At 44.0% G+C, this 12,309-nt stretch overlaps 1 protein-coding gene across 1 annotated transcript in view; it reads right to left on the reverse strand.

Annotated features, from left to right (window-relative positions):
• The window catches only part of LOC115167576 (pleckstrin homology domain-containing family A member 7), a 197,052-nt gene that overhangs the window by 65,870 nt on the left and 118,873 nt on the right, over positions 1-12,309 (reverse strand). The window contains exons 10-12 of the mRNA XM_029722150.1: positions 8,906-9,355; positions 7,811-8,336; positions 2,253-2,267 (exon numbers count right to left, since the gene is read on the reverse strand). Coding sequence (XP_029578010.1) covers positions 2,253-2,267; positions 7,811-8,336; positions 8,906-9,355 — 991 coding nt within the window. The remainder of the gene's footprint in view (positions 1-2,252; positions 2,268-7,810; positions 8,337-8,905; positions 9,356-12,309) is intronic.

Genomic DNA, 12,309 nt, shown 5'->3' on the forward strand with positions numbered 1-12,309 from the left:
GAGAGTGAGAAAGACAGAGAGGGAGGTTGTGTGGTCAGTCAATGGGGCTATGTCCAAACCAGTGAGCCAGGCTGTGTTAGGTCAGACTGAGCAGGCCTTACCGTGGACACCTGAGAGATCTCAGCTCTGATGTGCACCACATCCTCCTGCAGTAGTCTCTGCTGGTAGGATATCTTCTCCTGGTGGGCCGGCTGGTCCCGGTACTGCTCCATCTGCTGGTGGGACACGTCCAGCACGGACTCCAACTTGTCCTGTAGGACAGGACACAAAGAGGGCATGGGGTATTCACGACCTGACCATATGGGGGCGCTAATACACACGTCTACATACCCAGGCACACACACACACACACACAAACAAACACACAAACCCAATACCTTGTCTTCCTTGAGCGTGCGTATCGTTGTTTCCAGCTCCTGAAGGATCTTGTCTTGTTCACACAGTCGACTTAACTTCACCTGCACAGGGAACAGCAGCAGGCAGCACAGAGAACAGAGATTGATAAGGTATATTAAGAAGACTAGGTCTATGGCTAGAACAGGGGCCCTCTGCCCAGCCCAGCAGCTTCTGGTAAACATTATTCAAACCACAGTGCCCAGCAGAATGAATTGATAGTCTACTGTAGTCTGCTCTGTCTGGAAATATGTCAATAAGACCCATCTCTTTGAAATGCCCTGAGGACCTCTTTTCATCTTCTCTGTGTGAAAATCAAGAAATACGGCTTTATACTGTCTGCTTGTGGGGAATGGTAATGCCCATTATAAGTAATCATAATCAAAAATCCATATTTTGAAATTCAGTTTCAAGAGAACAGTGCTTATTGAGACTGGCATATTTGTTTCCCCGCAGAAATGGGTTATATGTTTCTGAAAACAAAATAAGACTGCCTAGTTTACAATCTTTCTCACACACTGAGTGTTTATTCTTCAGTTCTATTTATCATTCTGTTCAATTAATAATTAAGCTGTTTTTTATTTCACAGCCGTATATTGTTGTTTTAATTGCATGAAATATTCATTGTTCAAACAAATTCACCAGCAAATTCTTATAAATTGTTAAACTGGAACAATGCTAATGATGAAAAGCCAAGACATCCAGTTTATTTACCTCCATTCTGAGCAAACAAAGAATTAAAAAGGCCGGATGACAGAAATCAAACTGAAAAATGTAAGAGCTCTATGTCTAAAATCCCATTACATGTATTTTTCCCTTTAAATTGAGAGCTGGAAATAAAACCCTCGTGGATACTCTCAGGCTTTAACAGTGAAGCTGTCTGTCCCCACAGTGCTGCATCTTCACTCTGCTCCGTTCCCTCCCTCCCTACACACCCTCTGTTTACAACTACAGAATACCAACTTCTCAAATCCTCAGTTCACTGTCTCTGTAGAGGCTTGTAAAGATGTGAAAAACCATAGACGTTGAAGAAAAGGAGAGAGATGGATAAACTGGGTGTTTATCAGACAAGGTTTGGTTAGGGGGGGTTAGGGGACAATATACTTACATCAACATCGCTCTCTGCTATCTTAACAGGTCTCGATGGTCTGTCTTTTAGACTTTCACGCCCTGTAACCTGCAATGCCCCAAAGGCACAATACAACCTTACTTCTCCCAGTAATAGTTGCAAAAAAAAGTTCAACTAGCCTAAATATTAAAACCAACATTCAATAGATAACACTGAACAACAACATTACAGCAATTATCAAGCAACAGCATGAGACCTTGCTAAGGACATTGGGATTGCAGAAACCACAATGTAGAACCGTTATGCAAAAATGATTCAACAAAAAAGATGTGGGTAGTAGTACGCACAAGCCAATGCAATATGACTGCTTTAAAAGCTGTGCAAATATATTTATGGTCAAAAACAGCATCTGTGCATTTAAGAGAGGCCACAACGGAGAACCACAAAGCTGCTCTTTCCTGGCAGTGTGTCAGAGAGTTTAGTTAACGACCGTGTCCTCTTTATGAACCAAGAGAAAGGGAGGAACTATCAGGAAATATGGCACCTCCTTCAGATCCTCTCTGTTACAGCGATAAATCAGACTTGGCCAAAGACATATCTCAGAGACGTCAGTGAACTGGCCCAGTTAGAATTGATAGAAACTGTAGATATATTTCAGTGTCTTTTGCTAAGAGATTTCAATTGACTTAATGCCCAAACAGAGCTAATGATTTCTGTTGATACATTTCAAAGGGCATAGAGATGTAGGTGTGTTTACAATTATAACCAAAGCACACATTATTTAGTTGACCTTATAGCTCTGATTCTAATACAAGTGTTAAATGATAATCAGTATTGACGTTTCTCAAAGAGCAGCCTTGGGTCGTCTCTTTAGTGCTTACAAGCCAAACAAAAGGAAAACAAAGGCTGTGAAACAAAGTGCAATCCAGGGTTTAACTGCATGCAATGGGACTCCCTCTCACAGAGAGCAGAGACAGAGTCCACATCAGTCAGGCAGCACACACTGACACCGCATCACCATGATGGACTACATTACCCAGCAGGCAAAGCTATGCACTACAGTCACAGGTGGGTATCTCTTCTAACATGGCCACTCATCACAGCTGAGGAGTGCAGTATACACATTCTATTAGGAGAAGCAGTGGAATGGTCTCACTCTTTGTATGCACACCATCCTTACATTCCAACTGGACCCAAAACCTGGAGGGGTGTTTTCTAACACATTGTGTACCATAACGATCAACGGGTCAATACTTTTGATCTGTTTTAAAACAGGAAATAGAGAGGTGTTACATCAGAATGTACACATCGATAATAGAACTCCCCACTCCAAGAAACAGAAGGTTAGTTAAGGTTTGTGGTGTCGTACATACAAATCACTTCAGGAGGATCAGATGCGTTGTACTGTTGTTAATGGAAGAGAATTGCTGATAGCAGAATGTAGAATCATTACAACACACAAGGTCATTCTGCTGAAGCTGGCATTAGACTTACACTACCGGTCAAAGGTTTTAGAACACCTACTCATTCAATGGTTTTTCTTTCAAAACTATGAAATAACACATATGGAATCATGTAGTAACCAAAAAAGTGTTAAACAAGTCATAATCTATTTATATTTGAGATTCTTCAAATAGCCAGCCTTTGCCTTGATGACAGCTTTACACACTCTTGGCATTCTCTGAATTCTATGAGGCCGCACAGCAGCAAGATATTTTCCAGGTTCGAGAGCATCAAATCCGTGATGTTTCATGGGTAAATTGTGACTGACTGACTGATCTACAAATAATATTGTGTAGTTATTTAGGATGCAAGGTGATTTGTAGATCAGTCAGTCTCGACTCGCCGTTAATGTCGGCTGCAATGTCGAGCGCGCCCATTGTAGGTCTCTTTTAGCAGCACTGCTTGATGGGAAGTGAAATTTATATGATGCAAAATGTAGTTTTTGACATGTAGTACTGTGCTGCTTGAAACTTCAGTTCCCATCAGTGGAGCTATGATATTTTGACCCCATGTTTTCAGGGTGAATATGTACTATTCCCAATGTACTTTTATCCAATTGCAAGAATAGCTAGCTTTGACACAATATAGAAAATTGTATAATTTATACTGTAGCCAATAATCATATCATTTTATGTATGAGATCATATTGCACTCAAGATGTTTTCTTTGCTGAATTGATAGTAAAGACACACAGATGAATGCAGCATAGCATTATTCTCAGTACACAGAGCATTAGTAACAAAACAACAGTGGTTAAAACACACAGAAGACAGTTTAAATTCCAACATCAACCTAAACCACACAGCCCTGAGGAACGAGGTCAGAAAGAAGAGGAGAGAGCAGCAGAAGGAGGTGTGTGAATGAGGAAGAGACTGATACTGTAGACAGTGGAAGGAAGAGCAGGATGCAGGCTACAGAGGAGAGAGGAGGAAGAGAGATGAATTATCATTTACATTATCTTTTTTCTTGGGGCCCACCTTCAGATCTAGATAATCCAGGTCCTTCTTCAGTTGCATGTAAGTATCATCTGCCTGACAGACAATGAGGAGTGGAGAGACAGATCACAAGACGGAAAGCTGCAAAGGATGCTAGGAGACTATAGTATAGGAAGACTAGTCAGGCGCTCTTACAGCACAACTCTATATCTCTACTTCATTCTCATTGGAGAGATCATATCACCACAGTCAAATGAATATTTGTGAGGCAAAATAGGACAGAAAATCTGGCAGATTGATTCGGTTATATTATGAGAATTTACACCAAACTAGATTGTAGTGTAGGGCTGCTATCTAAATAGTTTAGGGATGCTTACACAAATAGCTTAAGCATTTCATAGGGCAGTATACTGCTTATAATTCAGTTCGCCACCAGATCTCTGGCATGGGTAAATGACGTTTACATGAGGATGAAGAGAACATAAGCATTGATGGAGAGAGACTGAGCATGGTTGTCATTGAGCACGTTTACAGCTTCACTGTGGTGTGCAGGTCTGAGAACAGAGCAGTGTGTTTGGACTGGCTCTTCTAGGGCAGGGGTCAGCAACAGGCATCTTCTTTTTTATTTTATTTCGTTTTTGGTCAAAAAGACTGTAAAATCACCAGGAATTCAGTTTAATTTAGGAAATCTGTTCCCAAGTATTCCCACAAATAAAAAATGAGACATATGTGATCATGACTCGGTGTAATCAAGGTATTACTTCAAATACAATAACATTTTCAGTGTACAAATTATTATAATTAGGTTCCATTTGCTCCAACAAAAATCGTCCCACGGCTGAATCTAGTTGCCTACCCCTGCTCTACGGAGACACACTACTGAGCCAGCCTGTATACCCAGGATCACTTTACACTAATAAGAATGACCTCTCAGATACACACAGTTCTACACAACCAGGACTTAGAGGGGAAATGTGAAAGAAAAGTCAAAAATACATTTCTCATTGTAGTTATCCAGGTTTGCAAAGACCTCAAACAACAGAAGATAAGGCTACATACAGTATATGTATGTGAAGACAGGCACGGTGCATAGTCAACAAGCAACATGCTTGATATGAAGCTTGGGAGCAACATCATGTTTGTTTTTAACAAATCAAATGAAACACGTCTCTGTAAGGCTCAACAGAGTGCTACATTATGCCGACAGATGAGTGAGGCCACAGGCTGGTGTATCTATAGCTGCAGACAGTCCATGCTAACAGGCTGGTGTATCTATAGCTGCAGACAGTCCATGCTAACAGGCTGGTGTATCTATAGCTGCAGACAGTCCATGCTAACAGGCTGGTGTATCTATAGCTGCAGACAGTCCATGCTAACAGGCTGGTGTATCTATAGCTGCAGACAGTCCATGCTAACAGGCTGGTGTATCTATAGCTGCAGACAGTCCATGCTAACAGGCTGGTGTATCTATAGCTGCAGACAGTCCATGCTAACAGGCTGGTGTATCTATAGCTGCAGACAGTCCATGCTAACAGGGGAGCACCTAAGCCACTAGTACAACAGACGCGACCAACACACCCCACAGTCCAATGAATGATGGAGGTGGGACCAAAACACTAGCAGAGACACTGCGGGTGATGGGGATTTGGCTGGGGGCTGGGGATCCACAATTCATTGGAGTGGGGCTTCAGGGCAGGGCGGCTGCAGGGGGGAGGATACGAGGGGGCCTGACCTGCAGGCTGGGGCCTAGGAGGCCGTTGTGATGTAGGTGGTGGAGGGCGTCGCCATGGACACCAGCCATCTTGGCCTGGTGACTCCTGAGCTGAATGAGCAGCAGGGTCAGCTCCTCCGGCTGCAGTAGGGTCAGGCCCAGGTCAGGGAGAGGAAGAGAGGGAGGGACAGAGAGAGCACTTCAACACCTGGCCACCAGGGCGGCAGCAGTGAGGGCTCAGCTCTTCAGGCCCCAGAGAGCTGTGGGCCTAAGCATCCTACCACAATACCTGCTCCTCTCTCCCCGCTACCCACACAAGGCCCTTCAGAGCAGAACACCACTGAATCCACCAGCTGAAAATGGTGCCGCTTTCTGACTGAAATGTATTATATCGAAGTTCCCTTCAGCATTAATCTTTAATAGTCCTAATATAAAGCAGAGAATAGTTTAAACTGGGTGTGTGATGAAGATAAACGAACAAGACAGAAGCTGTACCGTTTTCCCATGCAAGCTTGGTGCGCTGACTGTGTGTGTGATGTAGCCCATGGCTGGCATTGACCGTCTCTCCAGCTGACTAGTCTGTGGGAAAACAAAGACATTAACAAGTTATTAGGCTACATATCCCATTTCACAGATCAAACAGAATGGCAAATCATAAATGAACATTTACAAGGATGAATATGCCTGCAATGTGTTTCAGATTGTTCCTGGCTTTCTGTCCCCGCTACTGGGCATTCTGATATGTAGCACCCCAAACTTAAAGGGAATGCCTGCAACTTCACAAACTCATTTGTGCACACAGCATATTTTTTCTTCTATCCATGAATTTATTTCCATCCTTCCTCCTCTTATTTGAAATAGTGTGCCCCCAGTTTAAGTTGCTACAGGGTTTGGAAGGTTTGACATTTCTGCTTAACACACAGAATTCCTTGGCTAGACCATCACAGAACCTTAAAAGGACACAAACAACAAGAGATTTAATTAACTACACATAAATTATCCCCAACCTGCCTTCTTAAAATAACATTTGTTTGCTACCAGCGAGAGAAGCACTGTGAGCCATTCCCTCAGAGATTCCCAAGCCAATCTTTTTTTGCTGTATAATAGGTTTTTAATTTAAATATAAGATCAGTAGAAAGAGACCGTTGCTGATGGTTGAGATGCAGTGGAGATGTTTACAGGGTGCTGAGAGGCCCTGGGCAAATTGAATTAGCCGCTAATAACACACACACACACACACACACACACACACACACACACACACTCGTGTGATATTCCATAGAGGTACATGGAACACAGCTCTGAAATACACACTCAAGCCAAAAAGACATCACCAGTGTAAAAGATGCTGGATCCACCAAAACAAAGTTAATCTGCAGACTAAATGTAGTACCCATAAACCATTGCTTTCTTGGATGGTCTCACACAGACACACACTGTGGCTCATTAAAAAAATACATTTCCTTTTCCTGTGAGCGAGTAGAGCGGCAGGGTTCTATTTGAGAGACATAATTAGTGACTTGGCGTTATGGGTGAATGATGAGGAAACAGAGGCTGGGACATTCTGTTTACTTGGTGTGAGGACAGTGGGCTTGCGATAAGGGCTGTGTGGAGGCTGGTGTGGTGCAGCCTTGTAAAGACAGCCTCACATGTGGGGGGTGTGGCAGCCGGCAGGGAGACAGCACAGGATGAGGATGACGCAGGACAGTGCCTTGTCACAGGAGGTCACACACTCACACACACACGGCCACACAGGCTGGTGTGTGTCTGAGCCTGGAGACTGGGCCGGGCCGGGCTGGGAGAAATGGGCGATGGGGAGGCTCCCACTCACACACACACCCTACCACCTGTGTAGAGGGCCTGGGTGTGGACTGTGTGAATCCTTCGGAGCTTGTAACCGGCATCAAAGTGAAGATGCCGGGAAATTACAGCAGGGCTACTTCTCATGCTCATCTTCCCATGGTTGGCCCTTTCTCTAACGGTTAATGTGTCAAAGTTATTAATCCTCTAAGACAGAGATGAATTGAAAATTCACTACAAACAAAATAGCCTCAGTAACTGTGAGAATTAAACCCTTTCATGAAAGATGAACGTTCCTTAGCATTTAGTCTTGTGCCAGTCCCAGGCTGGTAAACCAGCCTCTTTAACCCTTTAAACCCCAGTGGGTCAGAGTCCTACCTTAGAGAGCTGAGAAAACACCCGTCTAGGAGAACTGGAGCCGGTGGGGGACTCCCCAGGTGGCACCTCATCCAGCGGCTTGACCGTCACCCTGTCTGAGGGGGTGTGTGGCCTGTGGGGGGACAGTGGTTTGAAGGTGGGGACAGATGGGGGGACTTCACAGGGGGAAGGGGGCACAGAGATGGAGCGAGGCATCTCCACAGTGACCCTGAAGGAGGCCGTGTCCAGGAAGTCTGGCCCGGTGTAGATGGGCGCCGTTGGGCTGCCGTGGCGGAACTGCTGGCGCTGCTGCCACTCATACAGCTGCCACACCATGCCCTCCTTGGTGGCCATGCGCTCATCGGTGGACATGCGGAAGTGGCTGAGCCGGTCGTGGGCGTATTTGTAGTCACTGGGCAGATTGCGGGGCGCTGAAGGGGAGCTCCCGCCAGATGGGAGTCTGGGGGTCTTTGGCAATGTCTGGTAGGCCTCTACTACCACGGCCTTAGGCTGCAGGGGAGGGGTCCGCCGAGGGAGGGGGAGGGCGTACTCAGTAGTAGATGTGTTGCTAAGTTTAGGCAAGAGAGATAGAGCCTTTTACAAACTGTGCAGTCTACTTATTTCACCAGGTACATAAATGAGCATCAATACTGAGTTGAAACGAAAGTGCATTTAAGTAAAGTATCAACAGCCATTCAGGCATGACCACTACTCCAACAAACGTTACAGTGAAAAAGCAGTTCAGAGCTGAGACATTCACAATCGCCACCAGGGGGAGACATTTATAAATAGTTTGTTATTATACAGTAAGTCAATTGAATGGTTGATATAGGAGCATGGGCTGAGGCTATAGTTAGCACAGCAGGCTGCTAAGGGGAGAACGGCTCATAATAATGTCCAGAACGGAAAAAAGGGAATGGCATCAAACACATGGAAACCATGTGTTTGATGTATTTGATACCATTCCATCTATTCCCCTCCAACCATTACAGCGAGCCTGTTCTCCCTAATTAAGGTGCCACCAACCTCCTGTGATGGTTAGTTTTATCATCACTGAAGCTAAGGATAAGGTTAAGATTATGCTCAGGATAAGAGTAAAGATTAGATTAGATGAGTAATGTAGGTCTTCTGACTGACCTCTTGGGATCTCCCTTCTGTACTTTGACCCAGTGCTCCACCTGAGCCAGAGCTGTCTTCCTCTGCACCTGCTTCTCTGTGGCTGTCCGTGGGACAAAGCCCCTCTTATACACGACGTTCCCATTCTGCTCAGGGGGCAGCGTGGCGAGGACTGTGTGGGCCTGGCCATTCCTGCGGTGTGAGGGGCCAGGGAGAGTGTCTGGGGAGAGCCTGTCCACCTCTACCTCCGTGGCTGGATGGCTGAGCTTTCTAGGAGCCTCTAACACGTACCTCTCCTCGTCCCCCTGGCTCAGTCGGATCTCCCCCTCCGGAGGCTCCTCTCTCTCGGGCCGCTGGAGGCTCCCTGAACGCGACTGGGAGGGGCTCTTACTGGTGTTGTTGTTGTTAACGTGGTTGGTCTGTGGTACTGCCTGCTGCACTGACATGTCTGGTCTCTCTGTGACTGCCTCTCTGTGAGGGGTGAGAGGCGATAGAGGTCAACAGGGATACCGGACTATAACAGAGGCACTTTACAGTTACCTAGGCTAAAGACAATGACTAAACCTGGCGTTTCTATCACACCAACCCCTGGACATTAGAAACAACTGACATGATTAATCAGCTCAGTGTGATATGGTTAGTGACAAGCTAATATACCAAACAAAAATATAAACGCAACATGCAACAATTTCAACGATTTTACTGAGTTACAGTTCATATAAGGAAATCTGTCAATTGAAATTACATTTTCTATGGATTTCACATCACTGGGAAGGGGCGTAGCCCCCAATTGGGAACCAGGCCCACCCACTGGGGAGCCGGGCCCAGCCAATCAGAATGTTTTTCCCCACAAAAGGTCTTTATTAAAGACAGAAATACACCTCAGTTTCATCAGCTGTCCGGGTGGCAAATTCTCTCAAACGACGTTGGAGACAGCTTATGGTAGAGAAATGAACATTCAATTCTCTGGCAACAGCTCTGGTGGACATTCCTGCTGTCAGCATGCCAATTACATGTTCCCTCAAAACTTGAGACATCTGTGGCATTGTGTTGTGTGACAAAACTGCACATTTTAGAGTGGCCTTTTATTGTCCACAGCACAAGGTGCACCTGTGTAATGATCATGCTGTTTAATCAGCTTCTTGATATGCCACATCTGTCAAGTGGATGGATTATCTTGGCAAAGCAGAAATGCTCACTAACAGGGATGTAAACAAATGTGTGCACAAAATCTGAGAGAAATAAGATTTTTGTGCATATGGAACATTTCTGGGATCTTTTATTTCTGCTCATGAAACATGGGACCAACACTTTACATGTTGCGTTGACATTTTTCTTCAGTATATATCCCCTGAATGTTAGTCAAGGACTTAGTGACCTTTAGTAATGCATTAAATACTTAGGTTCTGTGTCTTAAAACAAAATATGAATGCTATTCTTTCCTCCTTTTTGCTCAGATATTAATACAGTAGACTACATTATGAAAAAGTACAGCTGTACACTTGAAACAGGGGATTTGGAGATATTAGGCTGTGGATAAAACGGCAACATGGACACCTCCATTAACCTGAGTTGACTCTGACTCTCAATGCTCTTTCCCACTTGAGTGATACTATTGAAAACATTCAAATGTCCTTTATTTATTACTGAGTTCCTCCAAAGAGGGAAGGGAGACTACAGGGAGGGGTTTTCAATATGTTTTTAACACCCACATATTTTCATGGAGAGGGGAGTGTAACTAAGTGAGGCTCTTTGGATAGGAGGCAAGCTGGGTTCCCCTTGAGAGTCAAAATGACAGCCATTTTGTCTTTAAACAAATAGCTTGAGGTAGCCTCTTCATCAATGACTCTGTGTAATAGCTCTAGTGATCATTAATTTGTCCCACAGATGAATGTATGAGACTCTCTCCCTCTGCAGGGAGTCATTCATCTGAGATATAATTTATCTGATTCCCAGACCAACACTATACACGTCTAACAAATCACAATTTTTTTTAGATTACAAATTTTGACAGGGCAGGTCCTCAATGGACAGTTTTTAACTAAGTTTCAAAGTTCAGAGCATATTCAGACATACAGTACCAGTCAAAAGTTTGGAAACACCTACTCATTCAAGGCTTTTTCTTTATTTTTACTATTTTCTACATTGTAGAATAATAGTGAAGACATCAAAACTATGAAATAACACATATGGAATCATGAGATTCTTCAAAGTAGCCACCCTTGGCATTCTCTCAACCAGCTTCATAAGGTAGTCACCTGGAATGCATTTCAATTAACAGGTGTGTCTTGTTAAAAGTTAATTTGTGGAATTTCTTTCCTTCTTAATGCGTTTGAGCCAATCAGTTGTGTTGTGACAAGGTAGGGGTTGAATACAGAAGATAGCCCTATTGGTAAAATACCAAGTCCATATTATGGGAAGAAAAGCTCAAATAAGCAAAGAGAAACGACAGTACATCATTACTTTAAGACATGAAGGTCAGTCAATCCGGAAGAATTCAGAAATTGCAACCCAAATAAATGCTTCACAGAGTTCAAGTAACAGATACATCTCAACATCAACTGTTCAGAGGAGACTGTGTGAATCAGGCCTTTGTGGTCGAATTGCTGCAAAGAAACCACCACTAAAGGACACCAATAAGAAGAAGAGACTTGCTTTGGACAAGAAACACAAGCAATGGCCATTAGACCAGTGGAAATCTGTCCTTTGGTCTGATGAGTCCAATTTTTTTAATTTTTGGTTCCAACTAAAAGGTCGCAGAGTAGGTGAACAGATGTGTAGTTCCCACCGTGAAGCATGGAGGAGGTGTGATGGTGTGGGGGTGCTTTGCTGGGGACACTGTCTGTGATTTATTTAGAATTCAAGGCACACTTAACCTGTTAGGGCTAGGGGGCAGTATTTACACGGCCGGATAAAAAATGTACCCGATTTAATCTGGTTATTACTACTACCCAGAAACTAGAATATGCATATAATTATTGGCTTTGGATAGAAAATACCCTAAAGTTTCTAAAACTGTTTGAATGGTGTCTGTGAGTATAACAGAACTCATATGGCAGGCAAAAACCTGAGAAGATTTCATGCAGGAAGTGGCCTGTCTGACAAGGTGTTGTTGTTCTTGCCTCTGTTTATTGAAGACTGAGGATCTTAGCTGTAACGTGACACTTCCTACGGCTCCCATAGGCTCTCAGAGCCCGGGAAAAAGCTGAACGATATCGAGGAAGCCTCTGGCTGAAACACATTATCGCCTTTGACAAGTGGCCGATCAGAGGACAAAGGGCTTAGACGCGTGCCCGAGTCGACCCCATGCTTTATTTTCTTTCGTCTGTTTACCTAATTGCAGATTCCCGGTCGGAATATTATCGCTTTTTTACGAGAAAAATGGCATAAAATTAATTTTAAACAGCGGTTGACATGCTTCGAAG

The sequence above is a fragment of the Salmo trutta genome, chromosome 29, assembly GCF_901001165.1.
Source record: "Salmo trutta chromosome 29, fSalTru1.1, whole genome shotgun sequence".
In the NCBI taxonomy this organism is placed as follows: domain Eukaryota; kingdom Metazoa; phylum Chordata; class Actinopteri; order Salmoniformes; family Salmonidae; genus Salmo; species Salmo trutta.